The 24,797-nt window shown below is 41.9% G+C and overlaps 1 protein-coding gene across 2 annotated transcripts; it reads left to right on the top strand.

The window, feature by feature from the left end:
* On the top strand, positions 3,271-24,760 carry UPF3B (UPF3 regulator of nonsense transcripts homolog B (yeast)). Of its 2 annotated transcripts, XM_003135341.5 has the most exons (11): positions 3,271-3,542; positions 4,423-4,529; positions 4,696-4,802; positions 9,885-9,983; positions 13,000-13,110; positions 14,401-14,444; positions 14,892-15,074; positions 15,471-15,509; positions 17,427-17,587; positions 17,919-18,213; positions 23,317-24,760. In XM_003135341.5, exons 1-11 carry the CDS (start codon positions 3,387-3,389, stop codon positions 23,464-23,466), a joined length of 1,452 nt encoding a protein of 483 aa, XP_003135389.1. In that variant the 5' UTR covers positions 3,271-3,386; the 3' UTR covers positions 23,467-24,760. The 2 variants fall into 2 exon arrangements, with proteins under 2 accessions (XP_003135389.1, XP_003135388.1); XM_003135340.4 differs by lacking the exon at positions 15,471-15,509 and having other exon boundaries at positions 3,273-3,542; positions 23,317-24,324.

Genomic DNA, 24,797 nt, shown 5'->3' with positions numbered 1-24,797 from the left:
CATGAGGATGAGGGTTCGATCCCTGGCCTTGCTGGGTGGGTTAAGGATCTGGCGTTGCCACGAGCTGTGGTGTAGGTCACAGACGAGGCTCAGATCCTCTGTTGCTATGGTTGTGATGTAGGCCAGCAGCTGTAGCTCCAATTTGACCCCTAGCCTGAGAACTTCCACATGCTGCAGGTGTGGCCCTAAAGAGCAAAAATAAATAAGTAAATAAAATTGGAGACGTCAGCAAAGAGAGAAAAAGCCAAAGAAAGGATGAGATTAACAAAGAAGTGAGCCCTGAAACATTCAACTCTGCCGACTGAAATATAGCAGTTGTTTTAAGACAACAAGCAATTCAAAACAGGCATACAGGAATTCCCTGGCGGCCTAGTGGTTAAGGATGTGGTGTTGTGGGGAGTTCCTGTCGTGGCTCAGTGGTTAACAAATCCAACTAAGAACCATGAAGTTTCGGGTTCGATCCCTGGCCTCGGTCAGTGGGTTAAAGGATCTGGTGTTGCCATGAGCTGTGGTGTAGGTTGCAGACTCGGCTCGGATCCCACGTTGCTGAGGCTCTGGTGTAGGCCGGCAGCTACAGCTTCCATTTGACCCCTGGCCTGGGAACTTCCATATGCCGTGGATACAGCCCTAAAAAGACAAAAAATAATAATAAAACAAATCAAATAGACATACACCAAGATGCAAATGCAAAGCTAAGTAGTAGGTCAGAGGCAGATACTCAAGCTAGACTTGTAAGAGTGGGTAGGTACTGAATTTCCCTGGTGGCTCATTGGATTAAGGATCCAGTGTTGTCACTGCTGTGGCAAGGTTTTTGTTTTGTTTTGCTTTGCTTTTTAGGGCCTCACTCATGACATATGGAGGTTCCCTCCCAGGCTAAGGGTCAAATCGGAGCTACAGCTGCCAGCCTATACCACAGCCACAGCAACGCCAGATCCAAGCCACGTCTGAGACCTACACCACAGATCATGGCAACGCCGGATCCTTAACCCACTGAGCAAGGCCAGGGATTGAACCCGAAACCTTATGGTTCCTAGTTGGATTCGTTTCCGCTGAGCCATGATGGGAACTCGTTTTTTTTTTTTTTTTTCTTTTAATTAGAATGTTATGCTTTATTGTAGAACAATGACTTAGGAAAACTAGAACAAGAGTGATGCAAATATAGCCTCCCTTTCAAAGACAATAGCCCACAGGCCTCCTAGAAATTGGAGCTCCATTCTATCAAGACAACTAACTGCAAGTAAAGGTCTACCTGAAAATGATGAAAGGTGGGCAGGCTGTGGTAAGGGTTTGATCCCTGGCCCCGGAACTTCTGCATGCCTTGGGTGTGGCTAAAAAAAGAAAAAAAAGAATGAGAGAGCGTGGGCAGGTACTGAAGGCAAGAGTGAGTCAGAGATCTCAAATACCAGGAAATAGTCATTAAAAAAAAAAAGGAAATAGTCATGGCAACAGGAATTAAGAACTCGAGCATAAGCTTGGCAACACAGGTGAGAAAAGTTAAGTAGAGTCTGGGTAATATATTCTAGACACCAGCAAAAATGGGACATTGGCCCTGAGCCTGTGGCTTTTCCCCTTAGGCTTCTATCTCACCCTTTTTTTTTATGAGTTTGACTACTTTATTTTTTTAACTCAATGAATTTTATTACATTTAGAGTTGTTCAACGATCATCATAACCTAACTTTACAGCATTTCCAACCCAAACCCCCATTATCTTATCCTTAACTTGGTTCTGCTCACTGTGGGAATCTGTGTCTCTCTCTAACTTATCATTTGCCCTTCTCTCCCATTTCACTTTTTTTCCCCTTAATTGTGCATAATACAGATATAATGTGTTCAATTAATGCTAAGACTTTTTTTTTCACATTTTAACACCTCTGAAATGAAGATACATCTTAAAATTGATGATGTGTCATAGTTCACATTAGAGCCACGTCTGCAACCTACACCACAGCTCAGGGCAATGCCGGATAGTTAACCCATTGAGTGAGGACAGGGATGGAACCCGAGTCCTCATGGATACTACTTGGGTTTGTTACCGCTGAGCTACAACGGGAACTCCGTTATTAATGTAGTTTTAAAGGATGATAGTTTTACCTTTTCTAGAATGTTGTATAAATGAGATCATACAGCATGCACTCTCTTTGTGTTTTCTTTCACTCAGCATAATCATTCTGCGATTCATTCATGCGGATGGAAGTATCAATTATTATTTTTCTTTTTTTAAATTCATTTTTTTAAGGGCTGCACTTCCGGAAGTTCCCAGGACTAGGGGTTGATTAGGATCTGCAGCTGCCTGCCTACACCCCAGCTCCAGCTGCACCCACACCGGATCCGAGCTACATCCGCGACCCGACCTACGCTGTTTGCAGAGCGCTGGGTCCTTAACCCATTGAGTGAGACCAGGGATGGAACATGCGTCCTCATTGGTCATTCATGTGGATGGACGTATCAGTCTACTCTTATTGCTGAGTAGCATTTCATTCAATGGATGTGCCACATTTTGTGCATTAGCCCATTGACAGACATTTGGGATGTTGCCGGGTTGGGGCTATTACAAATAATGCATAATTGGCCTTTTTTTTTTTTTTTTTTTTAAGCGGGAAGGAGGGCAATCTTATCTAAGCAAATTGGGTTTTATTTTATTTTCTCCTCCCTGTGGGGGTATCAGTACCATGATAGATTCCTTTTATTTAAAAGAGGGCGATGAAAACAAATATCATTCATATATCTTGGTCATACTGCTCCTTTAAACATCAGCGTCTTGTGCGTGCTTATATTTATGGATTCTAATACATATAAGGAAAAGAAATTAAAAAACTTTCTGAAAGCACACTTTACAATCAATGATAGACAATATAAGTTATTCCCCTAGTGAGGTAAACTTTGGATAAGATTGGGTTTATCTGAGGAAAAGGAAGCCTTCACAACGTGTCTTTTGATCTCAAAAACACTAAACTTTCAAGATTAAGGATTCCATCTACTTACAAACAGGGACCCAGAGACACCTTTGGCTCCAAAACGCCCGGCCAGAAGCGGGTACCCCTCTGTATGCCGGGATTTGTAGTCGGTGAAAGAGTCGTCCTAGTCAAGATGGCGGAGTTGCTAATGACGTGCCCCCGAGGGAGACTGGGCCGCAAGGGGATTGGGCGGTGCGGGAACTCCGAGGGCGGGAAACTAACACCAGGTGTTACAACCTTTCCTTCAGAGGAAGCCGGACGCCGTAAAGTCTCGCGAGATTCTGGCGGGGCCCAATGGAACGCTGGGCTCGGCTTATCACTAGGGGCGTTTGTTGGGGGCGGAGCTCTGCCCTGAGTGGGCTGGGAGTCGTAGGTGCCCGGCGTAGCGGCGTTTGGGCCGAGCTGCCGCGGTGGGGAGCGAATCCGTGGCCATGAAGGAGGAGAAGGATCATAGGCCTAAGGAGAAGCGAGTAACCCTCTTGACTCCCCCGGGGGCCACAGGCAGCGGCGGTGGGGCTTCGGGGGACAGCACCAAAGGGGAAGATAAGCAGGATCGGAACAAGGAGAAGAAAGAGGCGTTGAGCAAGGTGTCTGGCCGGCTGTTGGCCCAGGAGAGGGCGGGACGGTTCCGCCACCCCTGGAGGATGGTTGGGAACGGGGCTACCCTCTTCCTCTCCCAGTCTCTTTCTCTGTTTCTTCGCCCGAGTGAAATTCGCATCACCCTGTCTCATCCACTTACACGAAATGGGGGAGCCCCTCCCGGTCAAGCCCCGAGATGGTTGTGAGGGAAGGTGGGGGGATTCCCAGAAAAGAAGGGTTTAGGTCAGAGCTCTGAGATGATAATGGGAGGGGGAGCGATAGTGCAGAGAATGGGGTTAATTGGGAGGAATTATTAGAGAAGGGGCCATCAAGGGTAGGAGTAGTTTGTGACAGGAATATTAATAGAGGCTAGTTGAGGGAGACGGTGGGAGATTAATGGTATGGGGGCCTGATCGGTCCATCCTTTTTTGGAAGCAATGAGGGAGTTGGGGGTATTCCTTAGAGTTTTGAATTCTTTATCCTGAATAAGTAAGGATTTTGTTTTAGGATGTGTTGGATGTGGTGGGGAGATATTAATAAATCAAGAATTCATGGCACCCACAAAAGACCAGGGTTGGCTTACTAATTTCTTACTACTAGTGAAAATGGGTGAAAATAGGCGAAAACCTAGTAAACTGAGGGGCTTGGGATTCACAGAAACTGAGATTTTCCTTGTTCTAGGCGGTTCTCATTTCTGAGAGTATTAAAAAAAAACAAAAACCTATGTTACTATTATGTTTGAATAATCATTCTAAGCATTCTGAACATTCTCCCGGGTTTTTATAAGTGATCTCATCTTTTAAAGGCCAGCTTTCTTCAGGGACAGTGATTCAGGTATGACAGAAAATTGATTTGTACTAATTTCATTTTCCTTATTCATTTCTTAAGGTGGTAATTCGGAGATTACCGCCCACTTTGACCAAGGAGCAGCTTCAGGAACATCTTCAGCCTATGCCTGAGCATGATTATTTTGAGTTTTTTTCTAATGATACTAGGTAAAATAAAAGAGGGAGGGGGTAAATGAAAAAGGTTTCTTCCACTCTTTTTTATCCTGCAAATGTTTTCCATTTGGTTTTTGAACCTGTCTTTTTAATGTATGCATACTTGTAATTCAGCCAAACACCTGCCAGCATATTTACATAATTGCTTTCCTCCCTGCAGTCTGTATCCTCACATGTATGCCAGAGCATACATCAACTTTAAAAACCAGGAGGACATTATTTTGTTCAGGGATCGTTTTGATGGTTATGTATTCCTTGACAATAAAGGTGAGTCCTTTTAACTGAAGGGGAGGTTTTTTTTTTTTTTTTTGTCGTTTTAAGACAATGTGTGTGTATCACAATGTTTTCTCAACACCTTCATGGCTTTCCTAAAACCCTGGGTGATAAAATCAGCAACATTTAAAGAGTTTTACACCTTTGATAAGCTTATTACATCCTTATAAATAACGTGACTTTTCACAGCCCTCAGGTATCTTTATTAACTTATTTCTGTAGTTTGATCCTCCTATGATAGTTTTTTTTGGTTCTGTATTAGATGACCTGTTGATGTTTTGAGTATGTACTAGTTTCAGCAGTGATACTGATAAATGACTTTTTAAACTTGTATGACAAGTTTTAAATATTTACTTCTCATCTTGCTTCAAGGACCAATACTTAATTCAGATTCTCTATGTCAGTAATTGCCAGCTGTAGTATTGTTTAACATTCTAAATTGTGTGTAATTAAAATATCAAACTTGTTGATTTTCCACTTTGTATCCAGGAGTTTATAGGGGAGAAAAACTTCTGCGTTCTAATTTTCTGTGTTGCTTACAGCATTTAGCCAGAGAATGTCCAAGCTGCCGTTTGCCACTTTTCTTTTGGCTTTGCAACCAGAGGTGAATGCTGTGTATTTTTGTTAGGTTATTTTGTTTTCAGTATTACTTCAAAGTTGGTAAAAATGAAATCTTTGTTAGGGAATATGTCAGTAAAAATTGAAGGACTGGGAGTTCCCATTGTGGCTTAGCAAGCGGTCAACAAACCTGACTAGCATCCATGAAGACTCGGGTTCGATTCCTGGCCTCGCTCAGTGGGTTAAGGATCCAGCATTGCTGTGAGCTGTGGTATAGGTCGCAGAAGCAGCTCGGATCCTGCATTGCTGTGGCTGTGGTGTAGGCCAGTGACTGCAGCTCCGATTTGACCCCTAGCCTGGGAACCTCCATGTGCCGAGGATGCGCCCCTAGAAAGACAAAAAAAAGTTGAAGGATTGCTACTGCGTTTGTCCAGCTTTTATTAATCCCATCAAACCAGCCACTTCTCCACTCCAAGTTTATTCTAGTAGGGTAACAGTGATTTCCAGGAAATGTGAGTTATGTTTAACTTTTTCCTCTTTTTTATCACTTATGTTTAAATAAGTGATGGATTTTGTCAGTTTGTTACTTTTTAATATCTTGTTCATCTAGACTTAATAATACTTGCACACTTTATGTCCTCATCACCTAATGCTTAGATAACCACTGTCTCTTAACTTATGGGATTTTCCCATTTCTATCTAGTTCAGCCTTATACTGCCATGAAATTAATCTTTTTGAAAATAGTGATTTAAGGAGTTCCATTGTGGCATAGTGGGTTAAGAATCCAGCGTTGTTAGTGCAGTGGTTTAGGTCACTACTGTGGTGCAGGTTCAGTCCTTGGCCTGGGAACTTCTATATGCCGTGGGCACAGCCAAAAAGAGAGGAAAAGAAAGTAGTTTTTTAGGATAGCAGTTGTGGGAAAAAAAGATCAAATTCCTTAGCCTGGTAGTCAGCATCCTCCATAGGTTGGCCTCACTTATGTTTTTTTCAGCCTATATTCCACAATTTCCTTCTGCTGCAGTCTAGTTTATTCCTTCTCAAATATATCAGTTATTAAGGTCATCTGATTCTGCATTTGCTAGGATTTCTAGAGTCTTGTTTCCTCTGTGACTGCTTTGTGATGCCTAATGGTCAGTTCTAGTTATTTATTCTTGTTTTATGTTTGCAGGCCAAAGATCTAAGGATGGTGTATGTTATGCCTTGTTTGACATTATTCTATAGCAGGGATCTGGTGTATTTTTCCAATAGTTACTTGGGTTTTCAAAAAAAATTATTACTGAAGGAGTTCCCATTGTGGTTCAGCAAGTTGAGAACCTAGCATGGTCTCCATGAGGATGCAGTTTCAATCCCTGGCCTTGATCAGTGGGTTAAAGATCTGCCATTGCCACAAGCTGTGGCATAGGTTGCAGATGCCACTCAGATCCCTCATCGCTATGGCCGTAGTGTAGGCCTGCAGCTGCAGCTCTGATTCGATCCCAAGCATGGGAACTTCCCTATGTAGTAGGTGGGGCTGTAAAAAGAAAAAGAAATTATTATTGAGATATAATTCACATACCATAAAATTCGGTGGTTTTTAGTATATTCACAAAGTTTTGTAGTGATCATAACTATGTAATTCCAGAATGTTTTCACAGCTCCAAAAAGAGTCCTATATCCGTTAGCAGTCATCTTCCATTCTCTTCTCCTCCAAGCCCCTGGCAACTACTGATCTACTAACATGGGTTTCCTTATTCTGAACATTTCATATGAACAGAGTCATACAAATGTGGCCTTTTGTGGCTGCTTTACTTAGATTTTCAAGATTCATGTTATAGTACATATCGTTACCTCATTACTTTTTTTGTCTGCATTTTTTAAAACTGGTAAGACACATATAAATAAAATTTATCATAAATATTTTTATGTGTGTAGTCAGTAGTGTTGAGTACATTCACATTGTTCTGCAACCAATCTCCAGAACTTTTTCATTTAGTAAGATTGAAACTGTCCATTTAATCAACTCCTCATTTCTTCCTCCCCTCCCCCAGCCTCTGGCAACTACCATTTTAACTCTGTGAATCATCATTCTGTCTATGAATGACATTCTAGGTACCTCAAATAAGTGGAATCACTTAGTATTTGACTTTTAGTGATGACTTATTTCCCGTAGCACAATGTCCTCAAGGTTGATCCCTGTTGTAGCATGTGTTAGAATTTTATTCCATTGTGGAGTTCCTGTCGTGGTGCAGTGGAAACGAATCCGACTAGGAGCCATGAGGTTGCTGGTCGATCCCTGGCCGCGCTCAGTGGGTTAACGATCCGGCGTTGCTGTGAGCTGTAGCGTAGGTTGCAGACACAGCTTGGATCTGGTGTTGCTGTGGTGTAGGCCAGCAGCTACAGCTCCGAGTAGACCCCTAGCCTGGGAACCTCCATATGCCACAGGTGCTGCCCTAAAAGGACAAAAGACCAAAAAAAAAAAAAAAAAGAATTTTTTTCCATTGTATGTATATATTACATTTTCTTTTATTCATTCATCTGTAAGGGACCTTCGGCTATTGTAAATAATGCTGCTATGAATGTAAAAACATCTGTTCAAGTCTCTGCTTTCATTTCTTTTGAATGTATACCCAAAAGTGGAATTGCTGGTCATGTGGTAATTCTATTTTCAATTTTTTGAGGAACCATCTTACTGTTTCTGTAGCAGCTATGCCATTTTACAGTCCCACCAGTAATGCATGACAGTTCTAATTTCATCATGTCATTGCCAACATTTGCTATTTTCTTTTTTTCCCATTTTTCCCCTTTAATAGTAATCATCCTGACAGGTATAAGGTGATATCTCATTGTGGTTTTGATTTGCAACTCCCTATGATTAGTGAGGTAATATTTAATCTTTTCATATGCTTGAGCATATAAGCACTTTTCATTTGCTTATTGGCCATTTGTATATCATCTCTGGAGAAATATCTGTTTGAGTCTTTGAACATTTTTTAACCAGATTGAGTTTTTTGGTTGAGTTGTAGGAGTTCTTTACTTATCCTGTATATTGACTGCATATCAGATATATGACTTGCAAATATTTTCTCCAATTCTGTAGGTTTCCTTTTCACTCTGTATCCTTAGGTGCACAGAAATTCCTAAATTTGAAGTGGCACATTTTCTTTTTTTGTCTTTTAGGGCCGTACCCTCAGCATACAGAATTTCCCAGGCTACGGATCAAATTGGAGCTGCAATGCCAGCCTATACCACAGCCACAGCAACTCAGGATCCTAGCCGTGTCTGTGACCTACACTGCATATTGCAGCAACACTGGATCCTTAACCCACTGAGTGAGGCCAAGGATCAAATCCAAATCTCTTGGATACTAGTTGGGTTCGTTACTGCTGAGCCACAACAGGAACCCAGCAGTTTATTTTTCACTTTTGTTGCCTGTGCTTTTGGTGTCTCCTGGTGTATTTTTTAATTCCTTTACTGAGATATAACACACATGCCATAAAATTCACCCCTTTAAAGTATACAGTTCAGTGTTTTTTAGTATATTCACGAAGTTGTACAATTATCACCACAATCTAAGTTTAGAACATGTTAATCACTCTAAAGAGAAACCCCGTACCCATTAGCTATTACTCCCCATCCTCCCCACCACTACCTCCTGCTGCTTATCTATCTATATAGCTTTGCCTATCCTAGAGATTTCTGATTTTTTTTTAAAGTGAAATTAGTTAGTAGATTTTTCCCCCATATATCACAATATCACACTTTAGAAATTGAATTTGGAGGTCCCATTGTGGCTCAGCAGGTTAAGAGCACGACTAGTACCCATGAGGATGGGGGTTTGATCCCTGGCCTCACTCAGTAGTTCCGGAATCTGGTGTTGCTGTGTGCTGTGGTATAGGTTGCTGATGTGGCTTAGATCCAGTGTGGCTGTGGCCGTGGTGTAGGCCAGCATCTGTGGCTCTAACTCGACCCCTAGCCTGGGAACCTCCATGTGCCACAAGTGTAGCCCTAAAAAGCAAAAAAAAAAAAAAAGGTTGAGGTGTTCCTGTCGTGGCCCAGCAGTTAATGAACCTGACAAACATCCATGAAGGTTCAATCCCTGTCCTCGCTCAGTGGGTTAAGGCTCCGGCATTGCTGTGAGCTGTGATGAAGGTCGCAGACGTGGCTCGGATCCCGCGTTGCTGTGGCTCTGGCGTAGGCCGGCAGCTACAGCTCTGATTGTACCCATAGCCTGGGAACCTCCATATGCCACGGGTGCAGCCCTAAAAAGACAAAAAAAAAAAAAAAAAAAAAAAAAAAGGTTGAATTTAAGTGAATGTTTTAAGTTCTTCCCATATATTTTCATTATGCTATCAGTATGAATTGGGAACGCCTTTGGTGACATGCTGATGTTAGTTGTACCAATGTGATTTATGCTTGTTGGGAGACCCTATTCAGATCATTGTCATTAAAGGAGGCCTAGAGAGTGGTGGGTTGACTCTCTTGTGTCCACTTTTGACATTTTCTTTGTTATAGCAAGTGTGGTATTTTTTTCTAAACAGGTCAGGAATATCCTGCCATAGTAGAATTTGCACCCTTTCAAAAAGCTGCAAAAAAGAAGACCAAGAAAAGAGATACTAAAGTTGGGACTATTGACGATGGTACAGTATAGCTCTAGTTTTGTAATGCTTATGCCATGGGTTTTTAAAACATGACCTTTGTAGGAATTAAGTGGACTCCAATCTTTTAAAATAAGAAAACATATGAAATAAAGTTCATAAGAAATGTAATTCACTGATGAAAGCTTTGGTTGTTAGAATGGAGATGGGTTTCCAGTTTTCACTCTTTGACTACTAGCTTTTCATTTCTCTACCATTAAGCCAAATATTGGTAACTGTTGAGTAGTAAATTACCTTAGGTATGTTCATTAGAGGACAATGAAGGAATTTCCATTGCAGCTCAGCAAGTTAAGAACATAACATCATCTCCGTGAGGATGCAGGTTCGATCCCTGGCCTTGCTCAGTGGGTTAAGGATCCGGCATTGCTGCAAGCTGTGGCATAGGTTGTAGATACGGCTTAGATCTAGTGTGGCTATGGCCGTGGTTTAGGCCTGCAGCTGCTGCTCCGATTCAACCCCTAGCCTGGGAACTTCCAAATGCCACAGGTGCAGCCATAAAAAGAAGAGAGAAAAGAAAAAAAAAAAGATGACAATGAAAAAAAAAAAACATGTTTCAAAGTACAACTGTTTGAGGTCTCTTACCATTTTTATGATTATTATTATTTATTTATTTTTTTGGCTGTGCCCCAAGGCATGTGAAAGTTCCTGGGCCAGGGATTGAACCCACACCATAGCAGTGACCCAAGCCACTGAAGTGACAATGCTGGATCCTTAACCTGCTGCATCACAAAAGGACTTCATTTTTATGATTATTTGACTTTTGATTTCCATTTTTATAAAGAGGAAGAACTGGAGTTCCTGTCGTGGCGCAGTGGTTAACGAATCCGACTAGGAACCATGAGGTTGCGGGTTCGGTCCCTGCCCTTGCTCAGTGGGTTAACGATCCGGCGTTGCCGTGAGCTGTGGTGTAGGTTGCAGACGCGGCTCGGATCCCGCGTTGCTATGGCTCTGGTGTAGGCCGGTGGCTACTGCTCCGATTCAACCCCTGGCCTGGGAACCTCCATATGCCGCAGGAGCGGCCCAAGAAATAGCAACAACAACAAAAGACAAAAAGACAAAAAAAAAATAAAATAAAATAAAGAGGAAGAACTGTGGTGGAAAAATTTCTATACTTAAGTAACTTAATATCAAGTAGCTGAAGTGTCCAGCCCTGTTTTCTAGGCTTTGAATGTGCAGTTAACTGCACATTGTAATTACCTTAAATACTGGAACTAAAACACTGAAATAATTTCCATTTAAGGTAAATTGGATCCAGATTTTGAGATCTCTGTAATGTGGCTGTGTTCGATAATCACTTAGTTGCATTATATTTTATATCAGATTGATATTTTAGAATCAATTAGTTTGGTTTCAATTATTTATTACTATAATGAGTATTTTATAAAGAAAACACAGAGAAGACTCAACACACAGCTGCTCCTTGTGTATATCGTAGATGCAGACCTGGAAGACCAGATCAGGTGACATGTCCTACACTGCATGCTCCAAATATAAGCAATGTAATGACTCAGATGTGTGACCTTTTCTGATGTCAGAGGCATCGAGGAAGGAAATCCAGGAGTTACCATCACCTCTAGTGCGACATCTAGGACCTCCTCCCTCATTTATCTTTTTAGAACACCCAATTTTTGGAGTTCCCGCCATGGCACAGTGGTTAACGAATCTGACTAGGAACCATGAGGTTGCGGGTTCGATCCCTGGCCTTGCTCAGTGGATTAAGGATCCGGTGTTGCTGTGAGCTGTGGTGTAGGTTGCAGAGGCGGCTCGGATCTCACGTTGCTGTGGCTCTGGTGTAGACCAGTGGCTACAGCTCCGATTAGACCCCTAGCCTGGGAATCTCCAGATGCCGCGGGAGTGGCCCTAGAAAAGGCAAAAAGACAAAAAAAAAAAAATACCCAATTTTCATATGCTGAGTTTAATGAAAGTGAGGTATACCCATGCAGGAATTGCTTACATGCTATACACGGTACTTTCTGAAGGTCCCATAACTATAACTTGCAGGTCTCCCATAAGTGTGACTGTGATTTAGTAGGAGCAATGACTTTTTTTTTTTTGGTCTTTTTGTCATTTCTTGGGCCGCTCCTGCAGCGTATGGAGGTTCCCAGGCCAGGGGTCTAATCGGAGCTGTAGCTGCCAGCCTACGCCAGAGCCACAGCAACTCGGGATCCGAGCTGAGTCTGCGACCTACACCACAGCTTGTGGCAATGCTGGATCATTAACCCACTGAGCATGGGCAGGGATTGAACCCGCAACCTCATGGTTCCTAGTCGGATTCATTAACCACTGCGCCACGACAGGAACTCCAGCAGTGACTTTTAAAAGCAAACTACTTGCAGTTCCCTGATGGCCTAGCAGTTTAAGGGCCGGCATTGTCACTGCTGTGATACAGGTTCGATCCTTGGCCTGGGAACTTCTGTACGCTGTGTGGCCAATTAAAAAAAAAATCTACTTAACATCCCTAGAAGTTGTGTATATACGATTATTTATTTATTTATTTTTAAGACCCTACTCGCGGCATATGGAAGTTCCCAGGCAAGGGGTTGAATCGGAGCTATAGCTGCCAGCCTACACCACAGCCACAGCAATACCAGATCCCAGCCGCACCTACGACCTACACCACAGCTCTCAGCAACGCTGGATCCTTAACCCACTGAGCGAGGCCAGGGATGGAATCTGCATCCTCATGTATACTAGTCGGGTTTGTTTCTGCTGTGCCACAGTGGGAACTCCCGTGTAAATATATAATTATAATGCGTAGTGGCTCATTTTCCTTGATTCCATGTTACACCAGACTCCCATAGAGATATCCCTAACAGGAGTTCTGAGAGGAAGTGACCAATAAAGCCCTAAAGAGTGTGTCTTGTGGGTATGGTTGGATTTATTGTCAATCTTCTGTGAAGTAGAAAATTGTCTTCTTTGATAAGTTAGTATCCTAGATAATATTGCCTATTTTGTTCAAAGTCTGCTCTATTTTCTATTTACTTAAACAATTATTTAGATCCAGAATATAGAAAATTTTTGGAAAGTTATGCTGCAGATAATGAGAAAATGACATCTACTCCAGAGACACTGCTAGAAGAAATAGAAGCAAAAAATAGAGAATTAATAGGTAAGTGGGCAAAAGGAATTAAGGGCAACAGCTTTTTCATCAGAAGACCTGTCAGACTTCTATCACTTGCTTGCCGTGTGACCATGTGGAATGCACTAACTTCTCTGAGACTCTTTCTTCTACTATAAAGTGCAGATAATGCCTGCCTTACAGGATTATGAGAATGCATTGATAAGATTGGGAAATGCTCTGACTTATTTAGTCCCACACAAATGTAACATAAATGTAAAAAGTTGGAAGACTCATATGGGACCTTAAGATGTTGGTGTGCCTTTGAAGATCAATGGATGTTTTCTAGTAATAAGCTCACATTTCTCAAAAAAGTTTTGACCTGAAAATGTCAAAAAATGAAGTTACTGCAAAACTGAAAACCTCTTGAGAAGTTCTAGCTTGGATATTGGTTGTAGTGGTAAGTTGTCACTACTGTATCAACCGTAAACATAAGCAGAGCCCCTAAGCCAGGAGTTCCACTCCTAGAACTTATCCAAAGGAAGACGGTGTTTCTTTTTTTTTTTTTTTTTTTTGGTCTTTTGTTTTTTTAGGGCCGCAGCCCTCGCATATGGAGGTTCCCAGGCTGGGGTCAAATTGGAGCTGTAGCTGCCAGCCTACACCAGAGCCACAGCAACGCCAGATCCGAGCCGAGTCTGAAACCTACACCACAGCTCAACACAACACTGGATCCTTAACCCACTGAATGAGGCCAGGGATAGAACCCTCGTCTTCATGGTTGCTAGTCGGGTTCGTTAACCACTGAGCCATGATGGAACTCTGGAAGTACGGTTTTCAAAGAGCTAGCTGCGAGGCTAGATGACATTGTTCAGAATATTGAAAAATTAATTAGGTATCCTTCTAAAACTTGGTTTTTATTAATGGATGTTTAGTATAAGCCCATTTCTGATAGTTTCCATAGAATGAATTCCCAGAAGTGGAATTACAGGGTCAGAAAGATTAGATATTTTTAGTCCCCTACCCCAGTTTATTCTTGGTTGAACAAATTTATGCTCCCATCTGTAAAACAAGAGACTGTCCTTTGCACTTCATTCTCACTGACACTGGAAATTACGTTAAGAATTGTTTTATTGTTTTAATTTCTCGATTTTTAAAAAAGTATTTTAAGCCTTCAGAATTGAAATAGAATACTGTAAAATTTCTTTCCAGTAACACAGTTGTGAACGTAACTGTTTAAGTGTTGTCTTTTCCCACCTCTGGTGGTTGGCAGGGAATGTCAGAAAATAGCATCCTTTCTAGGGGTTGATAAGTATTATTAATAATCTGTTTACATTTGTGTAGCTAAAAAGACAACCCCACTTTTGAGCTTCCTGAAAAACAAGCAGGTAAACCTTTCGTTTTTATGGTTCTCTCAATACTTCTGTTTCATTGGTTCAGATTCTGTAAAAGAGCACTGGGATCCTATAGGAGAGATAGCTACTTTTTCTACCATTCTTCTCTAAAGATTTGGCTCATTGGCCTCACTCTCTGGGCCTCTCCCTCACTCTGGTTGTTGGACCAAGGATTCACTCTGCAAACCCATGAAGTCCTTATCTTGTTCTAGAGACACTGTCTTGCTTTCCAGAAAGCTTCTGGATATGTAGCAAGGCAGCAGATGCTAGCAGGCCCTGGTCTTTATTTGCTCTCAGATTCTGAATGGGGTGGGGACGGGATTTAAGGAGGTAGAAAGTGGGAAAGATGATACAGTTAGGTGGGTGCCCACCCTACCTTCAGGATTAAGTTTTTGGTGGTAATTATCTTACTCGAAGGCTTGTGTTATTGTTTCTTTCTAGCGGATGAGAGAAGAAAAGAGGGAAGAAAGAAGGAGGCGAGAAATAGAAAGAAAAAGACAAAGAGAAGAAGAGAGGAGAAAGTGGAAAGAAGAAGAGAAACGAAAAAGGAAAGATATAGAAAAGCTAAAGAAGATAGACAGAGTTCCAGAAAGGGACAAATTAAAGGATGAACCAAAGATTAAGGTATGAAATAGCTGAAATGGACTGCATGTTGCTGAAAGTTGCATGTATCTACTTCTTCAAATATGCACGCATCTTGTGTTGGTGTAAACAGTTTTTTTGGTTTTGTATTTGTCTTTTTTGAAGGGGGAAGTGAATCAATAGAAATCTTTCCTGTAATAGTAATAGTGTTATTTTTTAATTTAAGATAATTTGAAAGACTAAGTAGTTTACATAATATTTCTTCAGTGCAGACTTGTTATTTTTAATAATTGAAACGCTCAATTTTTGGATTATTAGTCTCAATTCTCCTAAATAAGGGCTTAGGGCTGGCTGGCATGAATTATGGGTTATATTCAGCTTTTCCTTCGTATTTGATACATGAAGTTGCCTCATCTGTTTGTTTTCCACTGTCTTCAGGTACACAGGTTTCTGTTACAAGCTGTGAATCAGAAAAATGTAAGGACCAAGTACATGATACAGAGCACCTAGTATCATGTCACACACACAGGTCTTAGTTAATAAGTCCTTTTGGTGGTGGTGGTAGTGTTACCTGTAGAAATTTCCTTCTGACTGACCTGAATCTTCTTAAAAGCTGAGCCATTTTAAATTCCTCTTGTAGAAGGAAGCCCAGATAACTTCCTGATGCTCTGCTGTATACCCAGAAGCTTCAACAATATACAGCTGGAGGACAACCATGCCTAAAGAGCTCTTTCTCTTCTCTTTATATGCCTCTCGTTACTGGCTGCCTTGTGGGAGTTCTAGGGATACACAGCCTGCATTACGTCCCTTCCCCCTCACACAATTCCTCACGTTACCTTCTTGCATCTACCTGGGAATCTGTGAGCAGCAGATTCCGATTAGCACATTGCATGTAGGAAGAGGAAAACCTATAGAAAGATCCCAGCCTTGCTGCTTCCCTTCTGAGGGTGTGGCTCGGGCAGCCCCTGCTCCAGAGAACTGTCTGGGGAAGTACCTATATCTAATACTTCAGAGAAAGTCAGAGAAAACATCAGAGGTGGTGGCAGGGTCTCCTTTTACCTCCTCAAAATTCAGCTGCTCACGTGGCAAGGTTTCCCTGAGGCTCTCCAGGACTCATTGGCAATACAGGGCTTGCCCCCAGGGTGGGGAGGTTCCCATCTTAATTCCTTCTAGCCATCTCTCCTGTCCGCCATGCCGCAAGCGCAAGCGACCCAGACTTGCTATTTCTAACTAGCAGCAAGGCAGAGGTAGAGCCAGCCATGCTAGAGATACTCGTTAATGTTCTTATTAGAGTAATGAACATCTTGGCTTCTAACAGAGATGTTCATTAGAGAAATAAGAACACGTCCGGTGAAACCTGCACATGGTATCCTCACCTCACACTGGTGCCTTCCTAGTGTCCCGTTTGGACTTGCCATTTGCAGTGGCTGTCTGTGTGCCCAAATACTTCCTGCTTAAGTCCTGTGGTGCTTTGCCTTTCGCTTGGTGGCTTGTATGATGCCTTCATCCCGAGATGAAACTTCGTATGATGCCTTCATTCTGAGACTTGAAATTCTTCTATTGTGCCTAAAAATCTCTGTGAATATCCAACACTTGGGGGTATACCAGAGAGATGTGTAGCAGTGAGGTGAGAAAAACTTTTGTTAGCAATTTGGATTTTATAAACCACTTTTATTTTAGAATTGCATTCTGTCATATATATGTGTGTGTGTGTATGTGTGTGTGTATATGTGTGTGTGTGTGTGTGTGTGTGTATATATATATATATATATATATATATATATATATATATATGACATTGAGCAGAATTCCTATTCAGTAGAGATGGAACTTCACAGTTCTGTTATATGAGGTACTTGGATTTTTAAAACAAATACCAAGTAATTCTTGCTTTTCATCTCTAATGATAATATGATTATACCATTATAAGTATGTTACTGCTCTCAGACTCAAGGCAAGATTATTCCTGCAATGGATCTCTCCTTTGGTGGCCAAGGTATTTGTCATTCTAATTACTACATGCAAATAGTCCAACAGTAATGATCTGCCTAGCATTTGAAATTTGTGGCATATTTTTCTGTCAAGTGATACTTGGAAGTGTGCACTGATTTACTTAAAAGCTGACCCATTTAAGGCCAAAGGAGTCTTGATCCTATTGCCACAAAGTGATTAAACCACTTTATTTGAGTGGATAACACTTTCACATTAATAGCATCCTTTTAGCAAATTACTGCTCTCCTGCCCTAGTTGTTCACTTGAAAGTTTAAGAGTACCTGCAGAGATAGGGGCCTTCTTTAGCCCAAATTGAAAATATTTAGTATATTGTTTTCTATGGCAGAATCAGAAGACAGTGTCCCACCCTTCAAAATAAACTTAAATTTGTTCTCTTTAAAGCTGCTCAAGAAGCCAGAAAAAGGAGATGAAAAAGAATTGGACAAAAGAGAAAAGGTCAAAAAATTGGACAAAGAGAATCTGAGTGATGAAAGAGCCAGTGGGCAAACTTGTACACTGCCCAAGCGTCCTGATGGTGAATTTAAAGATGAAAAGCCTAAGAGGTCGGTAGTCGAGGGCTCTTTGGTACATTTGTTTTTGATATGTTTCTAGGTGGCTAGTTTTACTGCTGTGTCCTGGACTTGTACCTGAATCAAGATTCCCAGTTTTACGAGGGGTAGGGGAATGAGGAGGACAGGTTTCAAATATTTTAGCATCTTAATCTGGGTGACTGACTTTTGGGGTGTTTGTTTTTCAAAATACTAGCATTTTTTTTTTTTAATGCTGCTCGAAAAGTACCACCTCATTGTAGTGGCCAGATCAGGATCAGAGTGTTCCTGCATTTGTGATTCGAAGATCTTCGGGGGTGCATTCTCAGATTTGTTTTCTGTGCAGACCTGAAGATGAGAGCAGCAGAGACTACAGGGAGAGGGAGCGGGATTATGAGCGTGACCAGGAGCGCATACTGCGGGAGAGAGAGAGGCTGAAGCGGCAGGAAGAGGAGCGCCGCAGGCAGAAGGAGCGCTATGAGAAAGAGAAGGCTTTTAAAAGGAAAGAAGAAGAAATGAAAAAAGAGAAAGAAGCACTTCGGGATAAAGCCAAGAAGACTGAAAGTACAGAACCAGTAGGCAGCTCAGAAAAAACTGAAAAGAAAGAAGAAGTGGTTAAGAGAGATCGCATAAGAAACAAGGTGCTGCTTTTTGTTAAACTTGTTCATTTTCGTGAGGATTTTTTTTCTCTTCCTGCAAGTGTAAAAGAAAGGGCTAACTTTTTGCTTGTTATAGAATTTTTAAAGATGAACTTTAACTGCACCTTTTTTTCATTCTTGGTGGGGGTCCTTTTACTAACGTACTGTAGAAATTTCATACACACAAGTAGAACAGAGGAACAACATAATACCTGTCACCCAGCTTCAACAATTATCACCTCATGGCCAATCTTCTTTCCACTCTATCCATCATACCACTTCTGGATTATATTCAAGCAAATCCTAGACAGATCATTTCTTCTTTAAATATGTCAGTATTAAGAGTAAAGACTTTTTTTGGCAGTGGTGAGCACCAGCCTGATGTGGGATCTCAGTTCCCAGACCAGGGATTGAATCCTGGGCCTCAGCAGTGAAAGTACCAAATCCTTAACCAGCAGGCCACCAGGGACTTCCCTAAAGACTCTTCTTAATAAAATAACCCTAATGTCATTTTCAGACTAGGAAAAAGAATGACAGTAGTTCCCTAACATCTTACCAGTTCTTCAGATTTTCCCAATTGTCTCAATCTTTTTTTGTTTGTTTTTCCTTTTCTAGGGCCGCTTCCCTCGGTATATGGAGGTTCCCAGGCTAGGGCTGAATCGGAGCTGTAGCTGCAGGCCTACACCACAGCCACAGCAATGTGGGATCCAAGCCATGTCTGTGACCTACACCACAGCTCACGGCAACGCTGGATCGTTAACCCACTGAGCAAGGCCGGGGCTCGAACCCGCAACCTCATGGTTCCTAGTTGGATTCGTTAACCACTGCACCACGACGGGAACTCTTGTCTCAATCTTTTTTATAGGCTCTAAACAAGGTCCACAAATTATATTTGCTTGAAATGTCCTCTTAAGTCTCTTTTAACCCAAACAATTCCTCCTCCTTTTGTTTTCCTACCATTTATTTATTGCAGAAACAAATTTGTCATGTAGAGCTTCTAACTGTCCAGATTGGCTATTATGTCCCTATGGTATCTTTTAACATGTTCCTCTACCTTCTATGTTTCCTCAAAAACCGGCAGTTTTCTGCATATCTAGAGCAGAGTCAGCGAATTTTTGCTGTAAAGGGCCAGATGGTAAATATTTTAGACTTCATGGGCCATATGGTCTCTGTCACAACCAGTAAGTGTTGCAGGAATGTAGGCATAGACCAAATGTAAAAGAATGAGCCTGGCTGTGTGCCAATCAAACTCTATTCCCCGAAACAGGCAGCCCCCTCATCATCTCAATTTCCGGTGAGAATACCTCATAGGCGGTGGTGTGCAGTTCCTGCTGCATCTTATCAGGAAGCACATGTCAGGGTAGCCTTTAAGCAGGATGTTAAGACTGGTCAACACTAATCGTATTATGGTTGCGTGATAGGATGTCCTTTTTTTTTTTTGTCTTTTTTTGTTGTTGTTGCTATTTCTTTGGCCGCTCCCGCGGCATATGGAGGTCCCCAGGCTAGGGGTTGAATCGGAGCTGTAGCCACCGGCCTACACCAGAGCCACAGCAACGCGGGATCCGAGCCGCGTCTGCAACCTACACCACAGCTCACGGCAACGCCGGATCGTTAACCCACTGAGCAAGGGCAAGGATCGAACCCGCAACCTCAAGGTTCCTAGTCTGATTCGTTAACCACTGCGCCACAACGGGAACTCCCTTTTTTTTTTTTTTTTGCAAACCACTGAGCCATGATGGGAACTCCAAGGATGTCCTTGTTCTTAGGATGTTAGCTGAAATATTTATTTTTTATTTATATTTTTTTGCTTTTTAGGGCCGCACCTGCTGCACATGGAAGTTCCCAGGTTAGGGGTCTAATCAGAGCTACAGCTGCCGGCCTACACTACAGCCACAGCAACGCCTGATCCAAGCCTTGTCTGCAACCTACACCACAGCTCAGGGCAATAATGCTGGATCCTTAACCCACTGAGCGAGGCCAGGGATTAACCCACAACCTCATGGCTACTAGTTGGATTCGTTTCCGATGCGCCACAACAGGAACTCCTTATTTTTATTTTTTTTAGGGCTGCACTCGAGGCACATGGAGATTCCCAGGCTAGGGGTAGAATTGGAGCTGTAACTGCCAGCCTACGCCACAGCCACAGCAATGCAGGATCTGAGCCGTGTCTGCGACCATCACCATAGCTCATGGCAACACCAGATCCTTAATCCACTGAGCGAGGCCAGGGATTGAACCTGTGTCTTCATGGATACCAGTGGGGTTCATTAACCACTGAGCCACTACGGGAACTCCTTTTTATTTTATTTTTTTAATTTTTTTAAGCTGAAGTATTTCTTGATGTAGGGTCATGATGTCTGCACTTACCCTAAAATGGTTCTGCAAAAATAATAATGTGTTTTTATACATGTGTGCCTGCACGTATGTGACAAAATGTTAATCAGGAGTTCCTGCTATGGCACAGAGTGTTAATTATCTGGCTTGTCTCTGTGGAGACACTGGTTCGATCCCCACCCTGGTGCAGTGGGTTAAGGATTAGCTTTGCTGCAGCTGTGGCATAGGTTGCACCTCCAGCTTGGATTTGACCCCTTGCCTGGGAACTTCCATATGCTGTGGGTATAGCCAAAAAAGAAAAAAAGAAAGTTAACTATTGTGAATCTAGCAGAAGGGTATTAGGCATTTATTGACTAAGTTTTGCAACATTTCTATAGATTTTAAATTTTTTTTTTGTCCTTTTTTTAGGGCCACACCCGCGGCATATGGAGGTTCCCAGGCCAGGGGTCTAATCGGGGCTGTTGCCACCGGCCTACGCCAGAGCCACAGCAATGCCAGATCAGAGTCTGCGACCTACACCACAGCTCACGGCAATGCCAGATCCTTAACCCACTGAGCGAGGCCAGGGATGGAACCTGCAACCTCATGGTTCCTAGTCGGATTCATTTCTGCTGCACCTCGACGGGAACTCCCTTAAATTTTTCAAGATAAAAAGCTGAAAAAACAATTGATCAATTGGTTCAGGTATTATAAGTCTGGTCCATCTATTATAAAAATTTTTGGGAGTTCCCTAGTGGCCTAGTGGGTTAAGGGTCTAGCATTGTCACTGCTGTGGCTTGGGTTGTTGCTGTGGTTCCAGTTTGATCCCTGGCCTGGGAACTTCCACATGCCCTGGTCATGGCCAAAACAAATTTTTTTGTTAGTTCTTCTCCTAATGATTTTGCTTCAGTTCCTTATTTCATGGGGGCGGGGGGAGATTGGAAAATGGTGTATATGTACAAATTCTGCCTTTCCTGTGGCATTTATGATCTGATACTCTTCTACAAAGAGGAATTTTCCCTCATCAACTATTTGGTTAGCCTGGAATTCAGTTTACACAGGAAAAGCAAGATAAACACTTTATCCTTTCCCTTTATTTACAGTATTCAGAGTAATGAGTTGGTGTCCTGGCAACTTCTAGGGGTTATCAGTGAGTTTTGTTCTGTTTAGTTTTAAGAACTTGTGGATTTAGAAATATTTGGTGTATTCCAACTTGTTATTATTAGTTATTATCTCTGTTGTTTAATTTGTCCCATCTTTGCATAGTGAGAGCCCCTATCATCCATTTTTAAAAAATACTACATAACAGTCTTCTGTTTTAACATATCATCTTGTTAAAACAGGGAAATATTTTGCTGAAATTATTCACTTGAGAATAATGCTTTAAGGCTAAATTTTACATATCAGGGAGAAAGGGTAAGGAAGACTCATGTCATGTTTTGTTTTGTTTTTCTTTTTAGGGCCACACCTGTGGCATATGGAAGTTCCTGGGCTAGGAGTTGCATCAGAACTCCAGCTGTAGGCCTACGCCATAGCCACAGCAACATCAGTCCGAGCTACATCTGTGACCCACACCACAGCTTGTAGCAATGCTGGATCCTTAACCTACTGAGCGAGGCCAGGGATGGAACCCGCATCCTCATGGATGCTAGTCGGGTTCTTAACCTGCCAAGCCACAACAGGCAAGCAACTCCTGTTTTTTTTTTGTTGTTGTTGTTGTTGTTGTTTTTACAGTTGATTTACAACCTGTTTTGTTGAATTCAAGAAAAGGCCTATACATTTAAGTTTTCCAGGATCATACTGTCATAAACCAAACACATTACTTGAACTGAGAGGTACATGGTGACTTTACTGAGGCTTATTTGGGAACCTGAGCTCTAAAGTGCCACCTAAAGAGGAGTTTCCATTGTGGCTCAGTGGGGGGACCCAACATTGTCTTTTGGAGGATGCAGGTTCGATCTGTGGCCTTGCTCAGTGGGTTAAGGATCTAGTGTTGCCCCAAGCTGTGGCATAGGTCGCAGATGCAGCTCAGATCCCATGTGGCTGTGGCTGTGGTGTAGGCCAGCACCTGCAGCCCTGATTTGACCTCTAGCCCGAGAATTTCCATATGCCGCAGGTGTGGCCCTAAAAAGGAAAAAAAAATAAAAGTGCCACCTAGAGAGTCTAAAGCTGGGCTGTTACATTGTCAAACCTGAATTAAAAGACAGTCATGTTTGTGATAAGTTACAAGGGTCTGAACTCATAATTTCAGGGAAGTCTCCACTTAAGACTTTGCATTCTTTATTACTGTTGTTTTTACTCCTAAAATTTTCTTAGATGGTGGTCCATTTTAAAGTCATTTGCTGGAGTTCCCTGGTGGCATAGTGGTTAAGGATCTGGCATTGTCACTGCTGTGGCGAGGGTTTACCAGGAAACTTCTACATGCCATGGGTGTGGCCAAAAAAAAGGTCATTTACTGATGGGGAGGAGAGAGAGGCAATGGGTAGTTTCTAAATAAAAACTATTTAGGCTGATTTAGTTCATCTTGAGCAAGTTAAGAAAATTAAGCAATAGATTTATTAAAAATTTACCCTAGGCATATAAAATAATACTTATTTGTATGAAATGATTTCTTTGTAGATAGGAGAAAGGAAGCAGCAGTTAGAAGCAAATTCACCATCAACACTTACTGTCATGTACTGTGGTCTGGTATGAATTCTTTTGGGTATACATCAATACCTAACTTAATGACCCAAAATCCCCTGTAAATACTTGGTAGCAATGTTGTGACATTAACATTTCCTTTTACTTTAGGATCGCCCAGCAATGCAGCTTTACCAACCAGGAGCTCGAAGCCGAAATCGACTCTGTCCCCCTGATGACAGCACCAAGTCTGGAGATTCAACCATAGACAAAAAGCAGGAAAGTGGTATTAGCCATAGAAAAGAAGGAGGCGAGGAGTGATAAGTCCCAATGGCCTTCGGTGTCCTGACTGTCTAGGCAGCCAAAGAGCACGTATTAAGCAATCCAGAAGTGCCTTCAGGGCAAAGGAATAGAGAGAGAAAGGGGGTCGCTGTGCTGGTGGGGTCCACTGCAGAGGAGTATGTTTTGCGTCAAAGCAGGAACCTGATTGCAGGTTCAGATTGGAAGTACAATTTCATTTTTTATGCAGTTCCTACAAATTAATTTTAAAGTGTCAGACAAAGCTGAGGGAGAGGACATGCATTGCAATTTGCAGGCAGGAAATGTCAAGAGAGGACTTAATTAGGTATGACATGAGAAGAAGATATGAGAACTGTCTCTAAAATCAAAAGGCTTTGTTCATCCTGGATTGAATTTTCTTAATTTCCGTGGAGCAGAGTCACTTTGAGGTCTTGTTCAGGTCTAGTTATAGTCATTGTTGGTGATAACTGTTGACTTTGTGTAGTGTAGAAGCAACAAGCATGTGATTGTAATACAGTGAAGGATATAACAAATTTTCGCTTATGCAAAAATTTAGTCATGTCTATATCCTATATCCTAAAGTTTCAGGATTCGTTTTATTTTTTTTGTTTGTTTGCTTACATGAGCTTAGCATAAAAAATTTTTTTAAGACATCTTCTGCCTTTAGCAATTTTTACATTAGTAGGTAAAGTTTAACCCTTATTTGTTGCCTGACAATCCAGTCTTTGTTTTATCTTAGGTCTCATGAGCTGAGTGCATACCCTCTCCAGGAAGGAAACTGCACAAATATTTGTTCCTGTTAAAATAGCAACTTTTAGTCATAGCTTGTTTTGCATTGATGTCAATAAATATCAACATCACTCAAGTATGAAGCTAAGTGTGTTTATTAGTTTTACTAAATAGCTATTAGTTTTGAGAAATTAAGCTTTGGGGGGTGCACACCCACAGCATGTTCAAGTTCCCAGGCCAGGGTCCAGCTCAAGCTGCAGCAGTAACCCTAGCCACAGCAGTGATAATGCTAGGTCCTTAACCACTAGGCACCAGGGAACCCCAAGAAATTAAACTTTTGATACTTAATTGATTTGGGGGGAATGTTGAAAGGGGATAAATGATAATTTGTTTCTGCCTTCACTAGCACTATCCTTTATTTTGCCCACCAAGAAGACTAAATCATGGTCCAGGAGTTCCCATGTGGCTCAGAAGGTTAAGTATCTGGCACTGTCAGTGCAGTGGTTCCAGTTGTTGCTGTGGCGCGGGTTTGATCCCCGGCCTGGGAAATTCCGCATGCTGTGGGTGCAACCAAAATAATAAATTTTTTAAATAAAAAGGAAAACTTAAAAAAAATCATGGTC

Source organism: Sus scrofa, chromosome X, assembly GCF_000003025.6.
Source record: "Sus scrofa isolate TJ Tabasco breed Duroc chromosome X, Sscrofa11.1, whole genome shotgun sequence".
NCBI lineage: Eukaryota > Metazoa > Chordata > Mammalia > Artiodactyla > Suidae > Sus > Sus scrofa.
This window is presented reverse-complemented; position numbering and strand designations above follow the sequence as displayed.